Below are 26,303 nucleotides of genomic sequence, written 5' to 3'. Positions count from 1 at the left end.
CACGCTGGAGAACAACCCAGTCTTGGACATGCTTGACAAGCACCTGGCCCTTCCTTCCCCTTTTAGCAGTGGGCCACTATGTGGCCCAGAATGACCTGCCTTGAATTACAGGACATCCTCCTGCCTCAACCTTCAGAGAGCTGGGACTACCGATTGTGATTATGTTTTCACCATTTGCCCCTGGAAAGTGTCTTAGGACATTTCAAAATTCAAACTTTTCTTTGGCCATTCTACTTCCAAGTCTTTACCCCAAGGAAGTAAAGCAAGAAGGACAAAGTTAATCAGACTATTTATCCTAATGCCAGGGATGACAGTAATGAAAACATCATTGCCAAACAATGTGTGTCCTGATTTTCTCCTAACGGTTAGAGTGCATGATTTAATAGTGATTAAAATGCTCTAAGAAAAATGATAGCTCCAGATTAAGAATATGCATGTTATAAGATCTACTGAGGTCAGTGACATTTATGTTGTTGTTGTTATTGATAGACAGGGACTCTATGTAACCTATATATTCATAGTTCTCTTTGTGTATGTGTGTATAGATGCTTACATGTGCATATGCCACGTGTTGGGAGGAGGAAGTATGTGCTTCTGTGTGTGTGTGGAGGCCAGAGGTCAACATCTGAGCTTTCCATAATCTTCTCAACCTTATTTTTTGAGACAAGATCGCTCATTGAACTCAAGAACTCACAGGTTGGCTAGACTGGCCCGTAATCCCTGTGCCTCTGTCTCCTTGGTTTTTGTTTTTGTTTTTAATGGATTCTGGGGATAGTCGGGTCCTCAGGTGAACACGGCAAGCACTGTACAGAATCTCCAAGTGCCCACGCTTTCTGCATGCTGCTGGGGAATAGACCTGAGGTCTCCCGTGCTCTAGTCCAGCCTTGCACTGAACTACACACCTACGCCGAAGTATTGGTTTGATGAACTATACAAAGGCATCCATTTATCTAAAATTTTTCTGAAGAAATCATTAAGCAAGGCCAGAAGACAGCAGAGAGCCATGCTGTGTGTTCTTGGGCAGAAGGACACCTGACTGAGCAGCTAGGGGTCAGCACAACTTGATGAGGGTGGGGCAATCAAGGAAATCAGAAAGGCGATAGGAGCAGGGCCCCAGGGTTCAGGCCCTGGGACTTCTGAACCCCAGCCCTCCTCCAGAAAGACAAAGCCATTCCTAGATGCTGCTTTCAGCATCTTCAAGTCCTTTCCGTCCATATGTTAAAAAGTTCATACTCTCTGTAGAATTATCACATAATATGTAATTTACCTCTAAGTACATAATTCACTTGTCAGATATAGTAAAATTAGTGAGCTGGCTAAGTGAATGTGGATAGTGAGTGAGGTGTGTGTGTGTGTGTGTGTGTGTGTGTGTGTGTGTGTCCCCATGTGCTTTCTTGGGGGCTGCTTTGGCTTGTTTTAATAAGAATGAAGGGGTATTTGGACATCTGCTGATATTCCAAGTCATAATATGTAATTATACACTAAGAGTTAATGACTTATTTTAGCACTGTTTTCTATTTTCAAGAGGATTCTACACCAACTGTTTTTACGTGTTCCTATATAAATATATATAGCTACCCTGATGTATACTTGTGTTTGCATAGCACTAGAAAAACTAATACTGACAACAGCTGCTCATCTAAGACCGTAAAACTGAAAAGCACATGCAGGGAGCTTCTTGCTTTGGCATGCCCAGCCCAGCCCATGCAGAGCTGAAGTGAGGGAGAGGGCAGCATGTGTCCACCTGCTTTGTGCAGGTAGCTGAGAAGTTACAGAGTACCCTTTCTTTGTTGGTGTGGTGTGACAGTATAATTACCCTTAAGATCCTGTGCTTTGAAGACTTCGATCTATCAAAATAAACTTATTACCATTTCTGAATGATTTAGTGTGTCTCCTCTTAAATCTTGCAAACAACTCCTATGTGTTATATTATTATTACTATTATTATTGCTTTACAATGTATTTCCCAAGGGAGTCCTTATTTCTTAAAATGACCACAGAGTAATGGAACAGTTGACATGAACGTCTAAATCTTCAGTTGCTTGGAATATATGCGTTTGAATGGCACACACACACACACACACACACACACACACACACGCACACACATGCAACTTAAACAGTAAGAATTAAAAGTGCCACTAACTTTATCAGAACTCTTGCTTGGTCTTGAGCTGGTTTTTCCTCTTCTTGTCCATGAAGAATTAACTCTGCAACTTTATGAAGCTGCTCGATGCAGCGAGCAGTTACTTCAGCCAGACTCTCAATGGATATCCGGTACACTTCCTGAAATAAACCCACACGAGGAAATTGTTCACTAGGCAGCCTCGTTCAAAACTCCCTGACAAGTTAAAAACAGGCCATGACTCGGAGTGCATACTGCATTACTGAGCTACACCTTGGCCCACGGATGACGTAAGCCTGTATGTGTATCCGTACCAAAGGGTGGGACAGTGGTTTGGTCAGCAAATGCTTCTGCCCAAGCATGATGGTCTGAGTTTGGATCCTCTACAGATATTTAACCCCAGGACCAGGGATGGAGACAGCTAATGTGGGGCTAAATGGACATAGCCAACTGCTGAGCTCCGGCTTCAGTGTGAGACCCTGACTCAAATAAGACGGAAAATGACTGAAGAGGATGTCAACAGTCAACCTTTGGTCTCCACACGAAGAACAAACCATGCCTACAAAATATCTGCCTCTGTGTGTGTGTGTGTGTGTGTGTGTGTGCGCGTGCGCATGCGCATGCGTGCTGTCATTAAATGGCAGTGCAGCTAGGCCCCCAGGGATGACACAAACCTTTCACACTTGTAACCTCAGCAGTCAGAGTGAAGCCGGGCACACCATAGACAGGAGAGGAGTAAGGGTGTAGCAGGGAAGATGTGGGAAGGGCTCCATCGGACATTTTCCCTTGGAGTAATCTACTTTAGTCATTTTAAAATTAGAATTCAACAGAAGAAGCAATTACTGCAGATGACTTCTGGAGCCCAGGCAGGACATAAAGTATATACATATGAACGTACTACACTGCAGGAAAGACGCCACAGGCAATGAAAGAGGGCTTCAATTGCCTCATTAGTAGGGAACATAAAGACAATTTATAGTAACACATTTGCATATAAGATGGAAATTTACTGTAAAGATAAATCAATTACGTTCCAGAAGATCCTTTTGCCTTTAAATTATAAAGTTATGGAGAAAAGCGGCAAAATCTATGCTAAGCCATAAGTTGTCTTGGACTAGAGAAGCTGGGGTGTCTGTTACACTCTTCTGTCTAGAACGTTGGACGGTGCGTAAAGGAGAAGCCGTTCCCCTCACTTTACAGGAGGCTGCTAATAAAGTCATAGCTAACTATGGTTGGTGCAGGGGGATTTTACCTCGACAGTCTTAGTTCCTTTCCCCCCCATTTTGTCGTCCTCGGGCTCTTCAGCCTTCCCTTCCTTTTCTTCCTTGCTCTCTTCCTCTGCTGAGCCTTTGGCCACATCTATGGGCAGCATGCTTTGGTCTTCTTCCACCCAGTCATGAGCTTTCTTCATGGCCTGCAATAGCCCCAACCAAACAATACATTTACCATGGGACTGTGAAGACCAAGTCTTTTCAGCCCGAACCCTTCAGAGTGGATGTGTGGGGCCATTCCTTGTGTTCCTTAGATGGCAGCCTTGTTGCTTGTAAAAAAAAATACGTTTTTCCTCTAATATATATACATAAACCTATCTATACTATACAGACACACACATAAGTATATATACTAGGAAAAAAAGGTGAAATGGAAAGTATTTAGAGCACATAGAAAAGCTTGAGAACTTTTTTTCCTTTTTTTTTTTTTCAAGACAGGGTGTTTCTGTGTAGCCTTGGCTGTCCTGGACTCGCTTTGTAGACCAGGCTGGCCTTGAACTCACAGAGATCTGCCTGCCTCTGCCTCCCCGAGTGCTGGCATTACAGACATGTGCCATCTCACCCGGTGAGCCTGAGAACTTTTAAAGGAGCATTTTAAAATGCTATTCAGATGAGAATAAAAATGATGGACGACATAAAATCTTCAGTGTATTTTTCATGTTTCGTGACCAGGGATCAAAGACGAATTGAACTTTTACTTGTAAAGGCTAGAAATTAGTAAAGGGTCAAGGCGGAAGTGAATTTCCTCATGTGGTGGTTTCCCTAAAGGCCTTATCATCTCAGGAACCAGTAATGGATCGTGACGGCAGAAAGAACAACGTCTTGGATGTCTCTGCGCCTTCGGAGTCCTGCTGGCCCTCCAGCCTCTAGGAGGAGCAGAGGTTGGTGCCCAGGAGGGCAACACCAGCAACCTGCCGCCTACAAGACCGTGGGTAACGAAACTGCAGAGACCATCTCCCCCCCCTCGCCCCCCCCCCGTCTGTGGCTTCCTGGATTCAGAGAGGGGGTGGGCTCATCGTTTCCTTTAAGCTGTTTGCTTAAGTGGAAGCTGTCACTCCTCTCAGGCCAAACTCTCAGGCTAAGCATGTCAGAATGTTGGGAGGTAATTTAAGGGCTGTCAGGTCAAGGGGAGAGACACCCTAAAAAGTCCTCTTCTAAGGATAATTGCAGCAGAGAAGCCCTACAGCCCCCTCCAAGCAGTGGCAGGTGCTGTGAGGAGATGAATGAGGCAATTTCCCAGTGTTCGTGTCGATGACCTGCCAGATCAGTGACCCCTAAGAGAGAGAAGAAATTACTCATCTCTGCACCTCATTCTGCCCTTTCTTCACCCGTTATAATAGGTGAGTGCCTAAGTGAGCCACTGCTACATAAGGTTAGAGGAAGGGGAGAGGGAGAAAACAGTGCATCGTTTTTAGTAATTAATGGTCAGTGTTTTAAGAATCGCATAGCGAGACTCCATACTAACTGGCAAACGCCCTGGGGTGTTAGCAATCTGGAACGCAAAGCTGGCCCATCCTAAGCTGTGTTGGCACAGCAGCAGCCCAGGCGGAGGGAAGGTTGAATCTCTCATTTCTCCAAAACCGGCATGTCTCTTTAAGATGCAGGAGTGGGAGAGGAGTCTGAAAAAGTCCCACCATGATGATTCCCCCACACCTCACTTTGAAGCTAACCATCCTCTCACAGGACATTCTGTTTCACTGTGAAAGGGTAACCGACTTTTTCAAGGTCACAAGGTAATTGCTGGTAAAATGGCAGAATGCAGGTCTCAGAGGTCTCCCTTCCATCAGATACTAATTACCGACCTTGGACTCCCCTCCCCCTGCTATGCCGTAGGGGTTTGGTGTTTTTCCATTTCTTGTGGATCTGAGGAAGTCTTACCACTGAGACCCTCTTCCCCAGCCCCTTTCAACACCAAAGGCACAGAACGGGTTGGTTCTGACCTTATTGAGTTTGTCAGGTGTGGCAGCCACGTGTAATTCAAACAGGAGCTCTGTAAGCATGCTAGCAAATTCTTCGCCCTTTTCTTCCAGGCCTAGAAATAGAACATGACAGAAGTAAGCAGCGTGATTTATTTATTTTTCATCCTTCAGAATGTGGCAGCTCCCCTGACTTTGCAGCCTGTACTCAGGGTAGACTGAGAGGCTGTGGCAGAGTGCCCTGAGGCTGCCTGGGAAGATGGATGTCAAGCCTTTCCATCAGTGAGCACAGCGGGGAAGCAGCAGGCTGCCTGGAGAGGGCTGCCAAGGCCTAGCTGCAGGTCTCTGGCACCTGGGCACCCCAGGTTGGCTCAGAGACAAGAGAGGATAAGGGAAAGACCTTGTGTATCTTGGGACCACAGCTAGAGTGGCCACCGCTAGTCGCTGAAAGAATGAATGAACAGACGTGGGACTGTGTCAGGCCTCTGATGCCTGATACTCAGAGTGTGGTTGTGTTTTATGCAGCAACTCTGACGGTACCCAGGGTGCCCTGCTGAGGAAGGCCTCGGGCCAAGTGAGCAGAATTCTCGGTGGGGTGTGGACTCTAATGTAACACCATCTCTCTGGAGAAATTTCTCAAAGTTTTCTAGAATGCCTGTGTGGTGCTATAACACTTTTTAACCACCTATTATCTCAGATTGGAAGCTATCTAAGGACAGAGAAGAGTTTAACTTATTCCTAACACAGCGTCTGGAGCATCATAGGTGCTAAGGAACATATTATCTGAGTTGATCATCTATTAAGCTATCATATGACGTATAACACAACAATCATATAATATGTTATATACTATAATTGTATGTCATAAACGTATGTAAAAAAAATATTTCCAGTAGGCAACAGAGATCTTTAAAAGCCACAGTCTTACTTCTCTCATTTGTAACTCCAAGACAATGCCATCTTAAAGTTTCCAGTAGGTGCTGAAGTATTGACTTGATAATGGGTTCATTAGACTCCCTGGGTGTGTGTGTGTGTGTGTGTGTGTGTGAAAGCATTGTCAGCTGGGTTTGATTGGATGAGTGAAGAAGCTCACGGCAGAGGCTGGGTGTGCCTCTGGGGAAGGCTAAGCCAGGTGAAAAATGTTGTTCCTAACACTTGCCTGGATAGTTTCAGGTTTATAGGAAAACAGTTAATGGGCATCTCATAAAGATAGCCAGCCTGGCCTTTGGGTTTGTTCAAAATGTTTCTCTTTGATACGTGTATTATAATCTATATTCCCACAAGGGAGACCAGCTAATAAACAAACAGATAAAACATTTATGTCAAGTGGCGAGTTTTATGGAGAAGGATAAGCCATGGGAGAATAGGGTAGCTAGAACTTAGAGTCTTTATTACAAAGTTTTCTGTCTTTATTTATTTTGTTTTTATGTATATGAGTGCCTGCTTGCATGTATGTATGCATACCATGTGCGTGCCTGGTGCCCGCCGAGGCCAGGGGAGGCCAGAGAGGATGTTGGGCAGATGGCTGTGAGTGTAGTCGGTGCTGGGAACGGAACCCAGGTCCTCTGCGAGAATAGCAAGAGAGTTTAGAAATTTTAAATAAAAGGTACTATATTCTAATCATGCTTCCCTAAACTCACATGTGGACACCTAATCACGAGGGTGACAGCGTTAAGAGCTGGGGCTGTTGGTCACGAGCACGGCATTCTCATGAATAGATTAGCATCTTCTGAAGAGCCCCCAGAGGGTGGCAGGTCCACACATTAGAGGACACAGCTACAGGATGCTCTGGGACCCAGAGATGGACCCACGCTGAACACCAGATCTTCCAGCACTTTGATCGTGGACCTCCTTCGGAACTGTGAGGGATGAGTTCCTGCTGTTTGGAAGGTACCGAATGCTGTTTGTTATGGCGGCCTCAGCGGGTCAGGCTAGGAGGGAGGCCAGGAAGAACTCAAGCATATTTCAAGGCTGGAGCCTCTTGAAGCACGTGTGTTCTGATTTGGTGTGAGTTCTCGCCAGATATATTTAAAATTGGTGTGTTCGTGTCAGCGTGGCCATCATAGCTCGCTTACGCAAACTTCCCAGGTTCACACACAGTTCTCGTTGTTGGACCCGGCTCATGTAGTAACTAAAAAGGGAAAGAGGGAGCTGGGGGCACAGCCGAGAGAGAGGACAGCCTTGAGGTCAGGGGAGGAGTGTTCTAGAAGCTCGGTGGTGGCAGTAAGGTCCAGCAGGGACCGGGCCTGTCGAGGTCAGGGAACAGTAAGGAGGCCTGTGTGACTGCAGTGAGCGAGGTGTGTGTGCTGGGGGACAGAGGCCTTAGCTCAGGATGGAGAGGAAAAGGCTTTAACCAGGAAAGTGTTCTTTTGCCACCGTAATGTAGTTCGAAGAGGATGTTGGTACAGAAAAACAAGCTTCCCACATAGTGATGCCTGAAGAAAAGTGAGAATGAGACTCCATTAGCTAACTGAGGGGAGGCTGGAAGGGAGTGAGGTGGAGGAGGAGAGAGGGAGATAGGAGAGAGATGGAGGAAGGGAGGTTCGTCCTGGAACTGCCTGGCCTCCTGCATTCTGTGCGAGGCTGTGCTGCGGGGCTGAGGCCTGTGGCTGGGTTCCACACCTTAACCTGTCTCGTCAGCTTCCTTTTCCCCACTCTGTCAACTGGGATGTAAGATCCACCCTCTGTCCTTCTGTTAAGTTTTATTTTGTACTTGTGGAGGGTTGCTAGGGTCTTACTCATGTTAAGCAAGCATTTCTATCACTGAGCTACACCCCAACTCTGTCCTTCCCTTTTCAGTTACTACAAGAACCAGATACAAGATTGAATTGTTCTGCAAAAACGAAAAACTTTCTAAGTGAGTTGTTATGCGCCACACTGACATGAGCACACAAGATTAAGTGCATTTGCTAGGGAGTGACAGTAAATCAGGGCACAAGTGCCTCGGAGGCCCCAGCTTTCAAATGTGCCTCAATAACGTATGCCAGTAAATTTTAGCGTGTATTTCAGGGGGAAAACCACCAGAAAGAGATGAAAACAGATGATAATAAATGTTGCAATAAAGACTATTACTGCTCTTCTCAGTCTGTATATATGGCCAGGAGAACATCCCCGAGGCAATAAAAACACAACCATGGTAAAGCAAATTAGAGAGCCTTGGCTGCATGATGAGGCTACATTGTCAAAAAGACAGACGTACAAACCACGAGCCAGTGTTACTCAGTGTGCGAGAGCCCCAATATTAAATTTACCTGGAAGATGACAGTTTGTTATTATACTTCCTGAGACAACCAGCTAAATTATTTAGTTGTTAGAGGTTTGGGGGAATATAAGTGCACTTATAAGGAAAAACAAAACAAAACAACGGTGAAAGTGCTTAGATTTTTGCCAGAATTATGCTCTTGGATTTGTTTTTACTTCACATCCCATTGATAAGATTCCTTTCCTTTTGGGGGGAGGGGGTAACCCCTCGGTCTTCCCAGAGCTGTCACATTCTGTTGTGGATGGGGTGGATTTAACAATCCCTCTGCTCTTCTCTCCCCGTGCCTCATTAAGTGTCTGAATGACATTTATTTATTAAATTACGTTAATGAAAATGAATAGTGTTTTGATCATCTGGAGATGCCCTTTGGGGACAATGAATCTATTACAGGAGATAATAGCCTTTTGTCATGAAGAGAAAGACAAATTTACCACTTTGCCCTTCCAGACCCCAAATTTTTATTTTTCTTAAAATATGATATACAGCACGTGTGCGTGCGTGTGTGTGTGTGTGTGTGTGTGTGTGTAAAACCCTAAGTCCTCAATTTACTGAACGAGGCTCTATATTTAAATGAGAACACATCACATTGCCTGTGGCAACATTTGGCAGTTTGGTTTGGCAGTACTGAACCCAGTTTCCCGCCCCCCTTCCCCAAGGAACAGCACAGATAAACAATGTAATACTATCTCACTTTCCATTTGCAACATGTCTCTGATGTTTGGAAAAATATGGAGTTTCCGTGTGTGTGTGTGTGTGTGTGTGTGTGTGTGTGTGTTTGTATGTGTATCCATGTGGGTGTGGATTCATCTGTAGGTGTAGTTTTTTTTTTTTTCAATTTGTTACAGAGTTTGTTTTTTGTTGTTTTTTTTTTTTTTTTGTAGGTGTAGTTACGTGAGGGCGTAGCACATGTTGGGAGGCCAGACAACAACACTGGTTCAGGCCTCAGGGACTCTTCACATCTTGTTTGAGACTGGGTCTCGAATTGGCAGAGAGCGTCAACTAAGAGGCCAGAGGCCAGGCTAGCTGGCCCACAAGGCTGCCTCTGCCTCCTCTCTTTATAGCTGAAATTACAGGACTATGTCATCCCATTCTGGCTCTAGTTTGTTATATGGGTTCTGGGAATGCAAACTCAGGTCCTTACACTTGGAAGGCAACCACTTTATTGGCTAAGCCATATCCCCAGCCCTGGAGTCCCTTTCAAAAATCCTTTCCCAATGGCAGAGCCAGTAGGACCAAGATCTAACTCAAGTATCATGTACTTAAAGAATGGCCTGATGGAGTGATGGTGCGTGCTAAAAGGGCCTCTTTAGGTTTATTTTGGGTCCCCAACGTGACTTGCATCTCCTCTAACAGCTAGTGTTTTAGTTTCTTTATAAGAAAAAAAAATCAGGTTGACATCTTTGGTGATTTTTATAGAAACATATAAATATTCAAAAAGATTATCCCCAGTCACCTCTTTGATACTGGCCCCTTTCTACTTTTTGGTATAATTAGTTCTTTTATTTTGATGCAGTGAGCATAAATCTCATTATGGTGAAGGCACAAAGATCAGGATGTGGGGTTAAAGGGGCAAACAGTGATTAAACAAGTTTTGGATGCACGAGATAATTTGCCCTGAGCCTTGAGTCTGAGCTTTGATTAAAGGTCTATGACGCGCCTGGGAACACACTGCTTCTGCGACGGTGTGAATGCTTATTAGCAGTACTCGGCATGGTGAGGAAATGACAGGGACGACAGAGAAGCTGCAGCTTCCGCCATCTTTCCAACCTCTCTAGTATCGTGCTGACACACTAAATAACAATAACGCCAGCTAACGTATGTGAGCAGTGCTGCATGCCAAGATCTGTGGTGTATATTTTTATGTATGGTGTTTAATCAGAGCCCCACAGCAACTCCCAGAATGGGCAGCATCGTCTCCAGGATGTAGTGAGGATACACCTTTCGGCAGGGTCATATAACTTGCTCAAGAAATTTGTGAAGAAGTTTCCACTGGGCTTTTCTGTTGGTACTAGAAAGAGCCAGCCTTGTGTCTGCGGTTGCTCTGCCCCATTGGCACCTGTGGTGTGGTGCTCACTACTGCCATCTGTAGGAAGGCCCCGCACATACACAGCAAATGCTGGACTCCAGTCCAGTCCCAAGTGGACGGGCCAATGTGTCATGGGGCATGGCCAACTTTGAGAATATTGTTTCCTGTCTTAAAAGAAGCCTTGCTTCTCTTAAACAGGCTCCCTTGGGTTCAGGTGACTTTTGAGAGGTGTGATGGCTTGGAGGAGAACGGCCCCCATAGGCTCAGGTGTTTGAATGGTGCCTCCAGTTGGTTAAACTGTTTAGGAAGGATTAGGAGATGTGGCTTTGTTGGAAGAGGTGTGTCACTGGGGGTGGCTTTGAGGTTTCAAAAGCTTATGCTAGGCCCAGCCACAGTCTCTCTCTCGATCTTCCTCTCTCCCTCCTCTCTCTCTCTGCCTGCAGATCAGGATGTAGGTTCTTAGCTACTGCTCCAGCACCATGCCCATCCGCCTGCCTCCATGTTCACCAGCAGAAGGGTCATGGAGAGACCCTCTAAAACTATAATTTAATGCCTTCATTTATAACTTGCCTTACTTGTCGTGTCTCGCACAGCACTAGAAAAGTAACTAAGACAAGGGGAAGGCCCTTTGGGTGTGTATACCCTCCCTCCATGTCCTTCAAACACATCCCCCAGGGGCACTTGGAGAAAATGGCAGAACCACGGTCAGAACTGTGCTTTGTGTGAGGTGATGGGAAGTGGCTTTGGGGCCACAGATAGCTAGGCAAGCACTGTGCTGCAAGGCTACCGGCCTCCCGCACCAAAACTGTGCAGTCCAGGTGGAGGGTGGGACTCTTGCCAATACACAGCGGCCACACACAGAGATTAAAAGGAATAATAGAGTTATGCGATGAAGTCCACTGCAAGACTTGCACACCATGGTCACCAGTCATGTTAAACAGCATCCAATGTATTGTGCCACACGTGTGGTAGCCATGCAGGCCCGGCGCACTATGCCCTCTGTCCATTGGAGTCTTTACATTTGTTTGTGCTGCGGATGTGCCAGGGACTATGCTGGACACAGAGAGAGGATGGGGTTCCCACTCAGTAAAGAGGGGCCATATTTCACTGTGACCAGCCCTGTTGTCCCCACAGCTGCTCAGGCAACGGCAGGAGGATCCTGGATGAATGAAACCCACCGTGTCCTAAGAGCGGTCTCTCAGCAGCTGTATCCTAAGGCCCATGCCCTGGTTTACCTTGCTGTTGGTTATTTCTCTTTACCTGGTTCTTCTGGATCTGCTTCACTCTCTGACTCCTTGGCTACAAAGACGTCTTTGATAGAAATTAGGTCATTTTTCAAGAGTTCCAGCTTCTCTCCATCCAGTGATGCTAAAAATGACTGAACCTGCAAGAAAGAAAGAAAGAAAGAGGTCAGTTTAACCGTCATCTTTTCTTCTCATGAACAGCATTTACACACAACTGTCATAACCTAAGTGAGTGAGCAGTGGTGTAGGAGGTAACGGGGGGGGGGGGGCAGATGCAGGTCATTTTACCAGGGGCTTGGATCTAACACACACTTACTAGACATGACTTACACTGAATTCACAAAAATGTCCAAGACACATTTTCTGTCCCTAAATTCTCACTGTCTAAAGCAGTGGGTCTCAACCTGTGGGTTAGGGTTATGAGCCCCTTTGAGGGGGTCACATGTCAGAGATTGACATTTGATTCACAGCAATAGCGAAATTACAGTTATATAGTAGCAATCAAATCATTTTATGGACGGGGTCACCACAACATGAGGAACTGTCAAAGGATTTCAGCAGTGGGAAGGTTGGGAACCACTGGTCTAAAGGAAGGAAGCCCAAGACAGCTAGTATCCGTTAGAAGGGTGTGCGGGAAGGGTACAGCAGCGTCACAAGGAGGGAAGAGTCACTCTGCCTTGGGGAGGCAAGGGGCTGTGCAGGGAGAGCGCGGGGGAGGAGGCTGGGTGTGGACAGACGCCACCTGCTCACTGTGGGAGTCTCTCTTTTCATAGTACCCTCTGCATACACTTTAGAACAAGTACAGATGGCCGACCATCCTTGAAGATTAATTTACATTTCCAAATCGGCCACAGGTCAGGGACTATCATATCAAAGATGAGGTGTGACTATAAAGCTGCACGTTTTAATTTTTTCATTCTGTAAATCAGACTCAGGCTAGGGAGGAGGTGCCAGCAGGGGCGCTCAGTCCTGCTTGGGACAGGTTTCAGCATCACATGGGAGTAGATGGGCATGTCAGGCAGGGCGTCCAGGCGGACAGACTCCATTTTCCTGAGTGTTTGTGCATGTTACTGGGTGATGTGGGAAGAAGCTTGGCAGGAAATCAACACCAAACCCATTAGCCACGCAGTTCGGCAGGTAGCAGCAAATGTGCCCTGTGCTATGGGCCCCTGGCCAGTCCCTCTGGCTTTGGCCTCCTGAGAGCCTTCATTTCATTTGTATGCTCCTGTTTCTTCCTCTTTTTACTCCATTCCGCCACAGTGGTGTGGGTTGAATTGTAGTCAGATTCAAGAATAAATATAATTAATCGTGCCGACAGACTGCTTGTCGAGGTCACACGAGGGTACACAGTGTCCTATACCTCTTCTCATAAAAAAGAAAAAAAATGTAACCGAATGTATTAAAAAAATGATTACATTTTCACATTTATCATGGATCACACTGACAAGTTTGGCTTATCAATGTGATCCAACATTATTGTTACCAATTCCTTTGTATTTATTTATTTCTTACTGATCTATTTATTATTGTATTTATTGTCTATTTATTATTGTGTGCTGAGGGCGGTGTGTTGTACACGCCACAGCGTGTGTGTGTGTGTGTGTGTGTGTGTGAACTGCTATGTTGTCATGTGGGTGCTAGGGTCTGAACTCCAGTCCTCATGACTGTAGTGAAGCCCTTTAAACCACTGAGCTATCTCTCCAGCACCAGTACTTCCTTTACACCTGGACACAGAACACGTGGGATGTTCCCCTCCCAGAACACTCTCCAGGTTACTGGGTGGGCCTCTCTCCCAAGCGGTGCTGAGAGCAGCGTGAGCCCAGTGTGGCTCGAAGCAATGGGCTGCAAGGGAGTGTGGGTTAGGCTGAGATGAAGTGTCTCATCTACCTACGCACAGCATTTGAGGTAAAAGACAGCTGGAGACTGAAGGGGCAGCCTGGAGGACGGAACAGAAATTCAGGGAGACTGAGAATTTCAAGGAGGAGCTCAGCCTTCCAGGTCAGGAAGGGAGTTTGATGGAGAAGGACAGACCTGAGTTTTTCAATGGCATTCAAAAGTTCTTTAACTTTTAAGGATCAGTACCTGTGCGGTCGCCAGGTGAACACCGGGCATTTAGCTAAATGTGCTTCAGACACACAACGAAGGTTCTCTTAGTGTGAGCGTGTCCTGAGTACTTCATGAGATGCATTCGTTGATGTTAATGTGTAGAGTCATCTGTGGGGGTCTATTCTTTATTTTTGAGGTGGTAGAGAGTAAGCACTTTGCCTCCAAGCTACGAAGCCTGTGGCCCTCTCCTTGGTCGCTTTCTTTTTCACATGTTTGTTTATTTATTAGCGTGTGGAAGCTAGAGAGATTATAGGGCTCGCACTCAGGCCACCAGTAATTTATTTCCAGTGCTGGGGACTGAATCAAGCCTTGTGCAAGGTCTAGCCCTGAGCTTTCCCATTAGTCAACTCTTTATTCTTTTTATGCTGAGACAGAGTTGTTAGGTTGTTAACTCACTCTGTAACCCAGACAAGCCTTGAACTTGAAATCCTTCTGCCTCAGTCTCCTTAGTACCTGGGGATTCAGGCCTATGGCACCAGGTCCATCTAAACTGTTTTTAATTAACAAATGATTACTTGTAGCTATGGGATGCAATGTGGTGGCTGGCACGCTGAGGAATGAGTGTATCATACCAGTGAATTTACCTACGAAAACAGTGCCTCACACCATTCTTGTGTAAGACGGTTTCACGTTTATGCTTTCAGCAATTTTGAAATCTGTGCCTTTCCATTACCCACAGTACATCTCTATGGTGGCCCCTGTGTGTCATTAGCTGTTCTGGAGACCTCGGTAAGGGCTCTCCGCTTGCATTCCTGTTGGGGCCTGAGTACAGGAAGCTGTCTACTGACCTGGCAGCCCACTCTGGACTGTTACAGGACTGAAAAATGACTTCTGATTTTCACAAAGATTTGTGATAGCACCCAGTAATTATCACCAGTAAGTTCCTAAAAGTTCTGCATTCCTCACTGAATGCGGCAGAGACTTCCAGGCTGGGGAAAGAAAGCAAAGCTTGTGGAAACAATGTACAAAGAGAAGATTCGGGACTCCTCTAGGGTGTTCTCCAAAGGCCCCCATGTTAAAGGCTTAGTTCCCAGATTGGGGCTGCTGAGAGGTGCTGGAATTTTGGCGTGGGGGCAGGGAGAGGTGTCAGGTATTAGGGGCCTGTGAGACCTTGGTTTATAGTCTTCTTGTCTTTGCTTCCTGAGCCCGAGTGGGTGGTGTTGCCCCACCGGGAGGTGCTCTCTTGCCGTATGCTCCAAAGCAACAGAGCCAACTCGTCACGGATGGGACCTTGTGCAGCTCACGCCTGTAATCTCAGCATCTGAGAGGCGGAGGCAGGGGGACTGTGTGAGGAAGCTAAGGGTTATTTTGCAGCTGAGGTCTGCGATGGAACCAGCCAGAACGCGAGCTCTCTATATTATCAGGGTGGGTTGGGAGGGGGCAGTCTCCTCCTGTAATGTTAATAAAATGAGCGACAGATATTTACAACATGGGAATGCATGTAAAATACAGCCATCAACGTCGTGTTTACTTACCACTCGGGTGCGCAAAGCAGCAGCCAGCGCCCACTGCGCACCTACTCTGTAACAGACATGCTGCTATGAGCTCTCACATGGATTATTTCACTGAATCCCTGTAGGGAGCCTACGAGGTGGGTTTTATCATCACTGTCATTTCAAGCAGATTGCAGCAAGAGGAATCCAAAAATCCTGCGGCCTCATACTGATGTATAATCCCATAAAGGGCTGACTCCTGACTCAGCTTTCAAGAAGAGAATTTTGTGCTTTGGTGGAAAATTGCATTTTTTTTTTTACCAAATTATGGGATTCTGAATGTAGAGGAGCAATTTTACAACTGTGCAAATTGTGGATGGCTAATGGCACTACAAAGATGTTCTCTGCAGACACACAGATGAATTTTGTGGGGAGAGGGCAGTCTGCCCCACTGGTGGCAAATTTGTGTCTATTCGGAACAATGGTTGACTGTTCTTTTTCTGGTTTTCCTTACAGCTGGTGATAACACCAGCCTGTTTCCCTCATTTACTTAATTACCTAAATAAGATCTTTACTAGGTGCTCATGAGAATCAGTATGAGAATCATGATTTTTGTCTTTTTGTATCATTAAAAAATTATTCTTCAATAGTGTTTTATTTGCTTGCTTTTTAAGAAAATGGCTTAATTTTTAAATCATATTTGTATGTGTACATATGGAGGTCAGAGGATAAGGTGAGGAGTGAATCAGTTCTCTCTTCCCACCTTGTGTGTCCTGGAGACTGGACTGGGATGGCTGGGCTCAGCAGCGTGCGCCTTTACCGGGTGAGCCGTCCCCTCAGGCTGGTTTGTCTCTTTTCTGAGGCGGGGTCTCGTGCCGTCTAGCCTTGCCTCCCATCCATAGCAGTTTGTTTTGTTTCCCTGGGGTCGTGTGGGGCAGTACGAATGTATAGGGCCATCTGCTTGAGAATCTGAATTTCATAGGCTTTTTGTTTCATTGGTAGGTTGGTTTTGTTTTTCCAGACAGGGTTTCTCTGTGTAGCCTTGGCTGTCCCGGACTTGCTTTGTGGACCGACCAGGCTGCACTCACAGAGACCCACCTGCCTTTGCCTCCGGGGTCACAGGTGTGCACTACCACACCTGGCTCTCATAGGTCTCTAAACGGGATCACTTTCAAATAGTTCTCAGAAGGACGATTTTGCCTTCTATGGCCCAGAAATTCTGATAAAGGTGGCCAGGTCAAATAAAGTAAAACTAAAACTCATAAAATAGTATGTGCTCAGTGCCCACAGTTTAATGGAAACACCAGTCACTCTTTTTACATCAGGTAGAAGAAAGGCCCAGGCTGGTGAGGAAGCTCTGATCTGGAAATGAGATTGCCAAAAGGAGGGAAAGGGTCTGGCAGGAAAGTTTTAGAGCTGCCTTTCCTGTCATGAGGAAGGGTAGTGGGGACTCTTGATTTTCTGGCCCTTCTGGGCTGAGTGGAGTAATAGGTTAGTACAGGTTGGAGAGGAAACCTCAGGCAGCTTGAGGGGACATCAGCCTACACATCCTGTGAGACCTTCGCATAAGTAAGCCACAAAGTGCCTCTTCCCAATAGTTTCTTCCATGCTAGAGAAAACACATCACCAAACAATGCCATCCAGATGACCCATGTGAATGTACCTTGCTCTCACTCTCATTGGACAGAATTTCCAGAGCCTCCAGGTGTGACAAACCTTGATAGTCATCAAACAGCATCCCATAGTGTGCAGTTCTCTCCACCGTGAGCTGCTGCGCCAGCCTCTGCTTCTCCTTCTCCTTGGCCTCTCTCAACATCTGCAGGGACACAATATTCATGCACTAGACAGATCTTTCCAAGTTACCTTTCTGTGTAAGCTATGGAGGAATGGGGAGGACAGATATTATGTGAAAAACCACTTGCATCACTTTGGAATTTCCCAAAAATGATTCTTTGTAAATAGTTGGTCATAGTTTTTCCTCCGTAATCCATGAACTCCCTAGCTCTGGGTAGTTGGTTTGGTTTCCAATACCAGGTCTAATTTTCCTGTTGTTGAGAGGCCCTTCGGTCCAGTTAAAAGATGTTGGTTACTGCCAATGTACATGTGCCACTATTTCGCCCTTCCCCGTGCTGGTCATTGTCTGAGTCCACAGGCATCATAGCAGGGTACATGGCTCCTGTTCCTTGAAAGCTTGCATGGTGCCTTCTGGTGTCCTGAGGGAGGAGGTTTGCAGGTACTCATGAAGTCTAATCATCATGGCTGCCTAAACCGAGATGACACCAACAGACATGCTAATGTGAAAGGGGGAAGCTCGTGGGGCCTCAACCCTGCAGGAGGAACTTCAGGCAACTAGGAAATGCTGGGAGTTGGAAAAATAGTCTTCCCCAGGTAAGAGCCCCCAAGTTAGATTATCCAATACCAAATATATACATAAAAGTAACTTCAAACAGACTATACAGGTTGTGTTTGTGTATTTGAAATTATATATATGCGTATATATTATAGTAAAAAAACACATATACTGTAGTTCAGAAAATAGAGGCCATGAATTTGAGAGAAAGCAAAGGGGTACATGGGAAGGGATGGAGGAAGGAAAAGAAAAGGAAAAGATGACCTAAATGTATTTTAATTTCAAAAAATAAAAATACATTTTAAAAGAATGGTAAAAATAAATACTAGATTGATACTATTGACTAATGGTTACATATTATTTTTCTTTTCTTTTCTCTTTCTTTCTTTCTTTCTTTCTTTCTTTCTTTCTTTCTTTCTTTCTTTCTTTCTTTCTTTTTTTTTTTTTTTGTAGCTGAGCCACACAAAACAAGCCTCAGAGCAGGATTGGAGAGCAGCACAGAATGGCTTCCTCTGCTTTCCTCGAAGTCTTTCCCCTAAATTCTTTCCAAAATTTCAAAGTTTTCTACACTGACAGGGTTTCAGTGCACGGGGTGTATGAAGTTGGGGCTTTGGCCCCCGATGTATAAAGTGAGGACAAGGTATGGCTGAGGAGAAGATTTTATTGTAGATGTGAGGGAGAGAACAGCCAGAGGCATCTGGAGGAGTCCAGAGAAGAGAAAGTAGTAGATTAAACATGGTCAGTAAACTGGGAGGAGAGAGAGGAAGAGAGCGAGAGAGTAAGAATGAGAGAGAGACAGAGAGACACAGAAACACATACAGAGAGAGAGAGAGGAGAAGCAAGGACCAAGAGGCTCAAAAGCCAAGAGTTAAGAGACAAACAAGAGCTCCTGTCACTTTTGGGCCTTTTTTCTTTCCTCCCACCATTCCGCAAGACCAATATTTGGCTGTGAGTCTCAGCATCTGTTTTGAGGCACTGCTGGGTAGAGTCTCTCAGAGGAAGTGACAGGAGCTTCACAAGAAAAACAACAAAGCCAACTAATCAGGGCCCAGAGGGACTTGCAGACACTGAAGCATCAAGCAAGAACCATGTATGAACTGGAGCTAGACCCCCCTACAAAGATGTAGCAAATGGGCAGCTTAGGCTTCAAGTGGGTACTCTAGTGAGGGAAGTGGGAACTGCATGGGACAGGGACTCACTTGCCAGCTTTTAGATCACTTTCCCGTGGTGGGACTGCCTTGACAGGCCACAGGGGAAGAGGAGACACTCAGTCCTGATGCAACTTGATGAGCTAGGATGGATGGGAAAGGGAGCTCACCTTTTCTAAGGGAAAGAGGAGGGGGAAAGGAAGGGAGAGAGAGTGGGACTGGGAAGGGTAGAGGGAAGGGGCTACATGAGTGTACAGTGAATAAAATAAATAAATGAGAAAAAGAGATAGAGAAACAAGAGCGAAGGAGTCAAAAGAGAGGGAGCAGAGAAAGCAAAAACAGCTGATAGTGGAAATGGCAGGGTTTTATAGAAATGAGCTGGGGGGAGCCTATGGGCTGAAGAAGTTTAGGGTACAGGGGCGGGGGCAGTGAAAAGAGCTGAAAGGAGCCACAGGTCCTGAGGGAGCTCAGAGGCCAGCATGCACTTTGGTATGCCAGTAGGCACCACATTTAGCCATCCTGGGTTCCCTTTGGACCTGACCCTGGGAAAGGCCTACTCTTTGTGACCACATTGAGAATTCTGAGCCCAGGCAGATTTCAAAACAGAAAGGAGCCGGTTTGATATTGCTCTGTTACATTTTTTTTTAACTTCTGTGGATGAAACATTAGACATCTAATAAAGGTAAACCCACGGTGTATTCATCAGCAGACACTGAACAGAAATTGGCTTATAGATGCTTGGGCTGGGCTTCAGAGGTTTGTCCAGACCTGAGTTTCTGTTCACAGTAATAACTTCTCTCTTTCTGTCTTTCTCTCTCTCCCTTCCTTTCCTGTCTTCTTTTTTCTTCTCTCTCTTCACCTCCCTTCCTCTCCCCTTCCTTCATCTATATTTGCAGTGTTGGGGATGGACCCCAGGCTCTGTGCATGTTAAGAAAGAGACACCTCCTCCTTACGCCCCTTCAGTTATTTTGTTGTTTAAATACAAAGACGACAAAATGGACAGGAGTCTGTCCATCGCTAACAACATTCTGTCCTCGCTTGCTTTGATGCGAGGCATCTTTTATGTGGTTCTCATTAAGTTTACAAGGACATTAAGTTTATGGAGTCTTTTAATATGTGCAGAGAGCCCCATAAATACACTGGCCAATGCCACAAGGTCACAGGGGGGAAATCATCCAAGAATAGAGGCTGGTGTTTATTGTGTGCCAATAAAACAGGCAGCCTCATTTTCCTTTTGGGTTCCTGAGGTTGTCAGCCAAGAACCCACTAGCCTATGGAAGGAATTCTCTTTCCTGTCTGTCTTTAAGACTAAATTAGTAAGGCTCTGACTCTTAACGTTTTCAAAATAACCCAATGAAACCATTCCTGGGAAGGTTTAACACATAATAAAACTCAACTGCCCCCCTTACCTCAGGGCATTGTGGGGTGGAAAAATAAAACTAAATGGCTCTGAGCGGGCTCCTGTCTCAGGGCCAGCTTCTTCCCTGACTCACTGCTTTGGACTAAAGTAAAGAGATAAGCTAGAAAGGGAAGGAGAGCATCATTAAGGAGAGACAGATTTACTTGAAAGTGAGAAGTGGAGTCAAAGCTGCCCAAGAAATAAGCCTTTTAGCCAGGTGGCTGGTCTCAGTGTGCCTCTGGGACACAGATGTGGATGGATTTAATTGAAGGGGAGTGACCCTAACATGGAGGAACTCCTCACACAAGAAAACCGAGAGATGGGAAGTGTGGAAATGGCTCAGTCGTCTTCCCTGGGCTACTGGTGTAGAACGTATGAGAGAAAGAGGCAGCACATGACATGGGAACGTTCCTGCTGTGTGGAACCAGGCACTCTGCAGCCTCCTCCTCCTGCCCCAGCCGGGTCTGCACTGCCCACCGAAGACCAAACACTTAAGGCACCAGCGCCAGCCCAGGGCACTGGTGGGAGACGGCGGAATCTTTAGGAGGTGCAGCCTAGAGAGAGGAAGTTAGGTTGCTTCGGATATGCCCTTGCAGGGATGCCGGACGCCCCTTTTCGCTTCCTGGCCACCATGAAATGAACACTCCTCACTGTGAGGTTCTCCCTCATCACGAGCCCCAGAGCAATAGAGTCAGCTGACCATGCACTGAAACCCCCAGAACAACGAGCCCAAACAAGCCTCCTGTTTATCTAGGGGATTTCGCCTCAGCCCATCCTACCATCTGCTTCTGGGAGGAACGAGACTCATCCACACTCTGAGTGGCTTCCCGGCCCCAGGCCTTCCCTCCACCACTCTATTTTCACCACAGTAGCCATGGTGATCCTTTCTAAGCCCAGGTCAGTTCCTGTAACCTGTCCAAATGCGGCAGCGGTTCCCCAGGTCCACCAACAGCCCTGAGAATCCCCTCCATGCTCTGCCAGCATGTGCAGCCACCAGACACCCTGCTCTGGGTTTGACAGCTCTCACCTCGGCTCGCTCTCTTCCAGCATGTAGCGCCCTTGCTGGACCTTGTGGTGCTGGGTGACACACTTCCATGTACGCTACAACCCTTCAAATGCAGCGAGCCTGCAGCTGTGACAAAAATGGTGAAGGTGGCACAGAAAGAATGGTGGTTTGGTAATTACCTCAGGCCCCTCTTCACGTCACAGCAAAAACAGCTCAAAGTTTGCTAGTTTTTAAGACTCAGTCTCTCTCTAACATCATCGTCATCTACCTAAATAAACATGACACATGTATGTGTACACAAGTCTTTGTAAGGTTCTGTTCTGGCCCATGTAATCACCACAGCAAAGTTATCAGATGGTACTGAGGTCACCTCAATGCACAGGGGTACACTGAGTCACAGGGGTGGAAAGCAAGGTTGTACAGCTAATAAATGGAAGAACGGGGGTGTTTACAATGGCATGCTGGGAAAAATCTTCAAAAGATTATTAAGTGAGTAAAGTAAAGCATGCAAGTGTGCTCAGTATACTGCCCTTGGGCAGCAGTGTGTGTGTGTACACATATGTACCATCTATATGAATACGCAACCTATACACGCCTAAGCCAAATTCTTAGCCGTCATCCATCTGAATGACACCCGCCATTGTGCGTAAGGGACCATTGACAGAGCTTGCCTCCCACGAGGACTTCCATGGAGCGTGCCAGAAACTCGGCGCTCTTTTTACTGTCCGTGCTACTGAGGTCTGAGTGCGTGCCTTGACTTTATTTGCTGAAAGGAGAAAATTGCCAAAGGTCCAACCTGAGACAAGGAGACGGTTCTCTGCATTAGCGTCTTGGTCCGCTTAAACCCTGGGTCGCTTTCCGCGAGGACGTTCATGGTTTTCTTGCCAATGAATTCTAAAGCATCCAGACCTCCGGTGAGGACGCTTTTGCCCTGCAAATGAGAAAACCATACAAGGTTAGATTTTCTACAGCTTGCTGTTTCACCGTGGCCGGCAGTTCCCACAAACCCAGCGCTCGCTTCAAATATTAAAACCAATGGAAAGATACAAGTTTTTCACACCATGAGACTGATCATCTATTCAATCCTGTTTTCTTTTCCTTGAAAAACTTTATGTTATATAATTTGTAGAGCATGAAGTGTTATTCAAAATGATGGGGGAATAACAGTGCGCATTAGGGATTTGTGACAGTAGTTCTGAGTGTATCAATGGACTTGGATCAAAACTTAAAACTAACAGATGGCCCAACTGTTTAAAAGAATTTTAGAATTATTTGGGGTGTGTTATTAAAATGTCAAATACTCATGCTAGTGTAGATGAAGGTCCTCAGGGTGTTTCAGTGGCTCTTTCGTACTTTCAGAGACTGATGAATACCAACTATAATTAGTACATTAATGAGGTAAGACAGCCTGCTTCCATGTACTTCCAGCTTTAGAAACTGGCCTATTATCCAGGTAGCACTCTGAAAAAATCCTTCTGCCAGCCGTTGTTTTCCCTTTAACAGAAATTAAGACAACCGAGACTCACACACCCCGCTCAGAGGAGCAAACCCCAGTGTCTCCAATCCTCCAGACATAATCCCAACAACACAACTCTCACTGCAGTCAGCGTACGTCTGTATTTTTCTTTTACTTCACACAGAAGTGTTAGATTTTATTTCCAAATCATCTATATGTGCTTTTCAATCTTTATAATTATTTAAATGGCAGCGTTCAACCTTACTGAGTGAATATACTTTACCAGACATTTCCATTTCTGGACTTTAGAATTTGTTTTCAAACCTGGAGCCCAGTCAATACTCATGCCTTGGAACACAGTGGTAAAAGCAGATGCTTCAAAGGGATGCTATGGGTTCAATATGACATGTCACCCACTGGCTCCAGAGCATCCTTGGTCCTTAGCGAGTGGTGCTACTTTTGGAAGGTCTCGAAACTTCGGGGGACAGAGCCCAGTTGGAAGAAGTAGGTCACTCGAGGTTGTACTTCAGAGGTCCCGGTCCCCAGTCTTTTCCTCTTTCTCTGCATCCTGGCTATCAGAAGGCAAAGAGCCCCAGTTTACCTACTTCCACTGCCATGATGTCTTGTCCAAGCACCTGGGGCCAAGCAACCATGAACTAAAGCCTCTCAAACCGTAAACAAAATAAACCTTCTTCCCTGTGTTATTTCTGCTAGGCATTTTGTCCCTGAAAGTCCTGTTCTTTCTCTGTTTATTTGTTTATTTTCACTTGAGTTGACTTTTTAAAAGACAGATACACAACAATCTCACTCGTAAAGGATGCTTTCTATCGACAAGTCATTGGAAAGAAGCAGAGGTTCTCCATGTGACATGAGGAAGTTAGCTGGTCCTAGCATGTAACACAGAGGTCAAAGGGCTTCTCAGTAGCTCATGCTTTTGCACACTTTGCTTTTGCACACTTGGATTTACTGCCCCCTAATGGCCTGTCACTTTAGGAGAGAAGAAAGTGAGACCGGGAGGATGTGTGCACTGTTGGGCAAAGGCAGGCCTGAGTGTGGGCTGTGCTGTAGAGTGGATTGCTCAGGGCTAGCAAGACTGCCCAGTGCAGGCCTGAGGTGGGCTGGGACTGTGGGAGGGAGGCCAAGCAGGTCCAGGGGAACATAGAAAGGCAGCTGAGTGTGGGCTGTGCTGGAGAGTGGATTGCTCAGGGCTAGCAAGACTGCCCAGTGGGTAAAGGCCATTACAGCATGAACCTGATGACCCACATAGAGTGGAGGGAGAGAACTGACTCCACAAAGTTGTTCTCTGACCTTCACATGAGTGCCGAGGCACAGGTCCCCCCTCATCACAGGCACACACGATAATAAATTATGTGAATAAAAAAGGAAGGGAGAGGAGATGTGATGAGTTCACGAGAGACACTGAGAAAGCTTCCGCTAACCCCACGGGTGCCCTTGAGCGGCTCTGCTGTGTGACTCTTGAAACCCCCGGTTGCCTCCTCCTTCCTACCCAGTCTAGGGCCCTCAAGGAGCATGTGCAGGCCATCAGTTTCCTTATTCCCGACACGCTTTTGCCCCAACATCTGGGCATCGTAACCTCCCACGATCATCCCCAACTCCCTCCTCCCCATGGGGCATCTCATGCCACCATTACACTGCCTTGATGTAATAAGGTAAGGCATCAGCTTATGGCCAGAGTCTGCTGAGGCTTCCGGTACGCACTGAGGGCCAACCACCTCTCTTTAAAATAACAAGTGGACACATGGCCAAAAAGAGCATGAGCGTATTTCTAGAAAATATAGTTAGTTTGTTCTAGATAGTAGGCTGGCTCTTTTCTTCTGGCTCTGAGGACCAGCTAGCTTCCTCAATGTCACTTGGGGAACCTCTGCTTTTCTTCAATGTGTTATCAATAGCCAGCTTCCTTTAGGAGTAAGATGGTTGTGTATAAAAAAAATAAACTTAACAAGTGAAATAAATGAATAAGCAGAAGAAGAAAAGGCCTTGAAGGAATACATTTAAGATTCAGCAGGGTAGGAATCAGGAGGTTGGGATATGGCAGGCTTGGTCTCTGGGTTATTCCTCCTGACCTGTTACTAGACCTTTTAAAAAATTTTTATTTTGAAGGTTTCATAATTTTAAGAGACATGACCCAGGAAGAACAGCTGTCTCAGCTTTGAGGTCCCTCCACAACCCAGAGGCTGCCCTTGCAGCAGCTGGAAGGGACACTGTTAGATCAGGCTGAAAACAAACAAACAAACAAACAAACAAACAAACAAACAACAACCTTGTAAACCACTCTCTTCTTTTAAACACAGGCTGCATTTCATCCTGTCCTTATTACTTCAGATCCAAGGTCACACCTACTCTGCAGCAGAAAGCATAACAAACTGTAATCCAAAGTCATGAGCGAGGGAGCTGTCTTGTCTCTCATGTATCTGGGTCACAAGATGCAAAGATCAAAAGAGGTCAGCCACTAGGGAAACGGGATGGCGCTAGGGACTCACCGTGTTTTGAACCACATTGGTGAGGGCTGACAGCATTCCCCTTGACCCTGCGGCCCCTGGTGGAGGAGAAGGGTGGGGGCCTCCGGCAAAGTCCTGATCTGGAGTCACATCTGTCAGGGCAAGAGAGAACACCCCGGTTAGACTGTGGTTGGCTGATCTGAACTTGGGCTTTTGTCCACTGTGCAATTGTGCATGAAGCATAACAAAATCTCCCAAACACAAGCTGAACGGGCCACTCACTTTCAGAGATTCCGTTTTCAGCGTCAGGTGGGGCCCCTTCAGGAGATCCGGAATTGACGCTGTGGATTCGCAGGGTGGCCCCTGCCTTTTCTTTGACTGCTGTTAATCCATGACCTGTCAGAAAATACATAGTTCGCAGATACATTACAGTCCACAGTCTGTGACCCCTGGGCTAATCTCACAAACCATCTGGCCTGTGTGTGTGGCGGGGGGGGGGGGGGGCCACCCTGAATAGCAGCAGGGCATTCAGATTCCCTGGGGTAGAGCTCAAAGATGAGCTCAGCTGGGTCAAGGTCAGGCTGAAAGACCTTAAAGAAGCCACCTTTCTCTTACTATGTTCCCAGACCCCTTTTGCCTTCTGCCTTTCTCACTGGCTGTTTTTCACACTGAAATTCCAAACTCAAGCCAACATCTTTGATAGGCACCGCTGTCTTGTCTTCCTCGTTTTTTTTGAAGTGTCATATGGCTGATAGGTCATTTGTGTTTTTTTGTTGTTGTTTGGTTTTTAAAGTCCTAGCACATTGCAGGTACTCCCTTAACACTGGCTGAACTGAAGTCAGATGAGCTTCAATGAGTTATTATGTGTAAACCTAGACAGGGTGGCACATGCCTATAATCCCAACCCTCAGGAGGCTGAGGCAGGGAGGATGGCAAGTTTGAGACTAGCCTGGTCTACATAATATTCTAAGCCAGTGCGACAAGCTGCTCAACAAGATCCTGTCTCAAAGCAAAACAAAGTAAATAAAGCCTTCAAATCACACCACACCAAACCAAACCAAACCAAACCAAACCAAACCAAACCAAACCAAACCAAACCAAA

At 46.1% G+C, this 26,303-nt stretch overlaps 1 protein-coding gene across 1 annotated transcript in view; it reads right to left on the bottom strand.

Moving 5' to 3' along the window:
* Fam114a1 (family with sequence similarity 114 member A1) overlaps window positions 1-26,303 on the bottom strand; it is a 63,849-nt gene that overhangs the window by 8,431 nt on the left and 29,115 nt on the right. The window contains exons 4-11 of the mRNA XM_055624111.1: window positions 25,484-25,597; window positions 25,244-25,353; window positions 22,083-22,217; window positions 17,047-17,199; window positions 11,861-11,984; window positions 5,337-5,428; window positions 3,378-3,539; window positions 2,147-2,286 (exon numbers count right to left, since the gene is read on the bottom strand). Coding sequence (XP_055480086.1) covers window positions 2,147-2,286; window positions 3,378-3,539; window positions 5,337-5,428; window positions 11,861-11,984; window positions 17,047-17,199; window positions 22,083-22,217; window positions 25,244-25,353; window positions 25,484-25,597 — 1,030 coding nt within the window. The remainder of the gene's footprint in view (window positions 1-2,146; window positions 2,287-3,377; window positions 3,540-5,336; window positions 5,429-11,860; window positions 11,985-17,046; window positions 17,200-22,082; window positions 22,218-25,243; window positions 25,354-25,483; window positions 25,598-26,303) is intronic.

Source organism: Psammomys obesus, unplaced genomic scaffold, assembly GCF_907164565.1.
Source record: "Psammomys obesus unplaced genomic scaffold, mPsaObe1.curated_primary_1811, whole genome shotgun sequence".
NCBI lineage: Eukaryota > Metazoa > Chordata > Mammalia > Rodentia > Muridae > Psammomys > Psammomys obesus.
The sequence above is the reverse complement of the archived record's forward strand: the minus strand, read 5'-3'. Positions and strand labels throughout refer to the sequence as shown.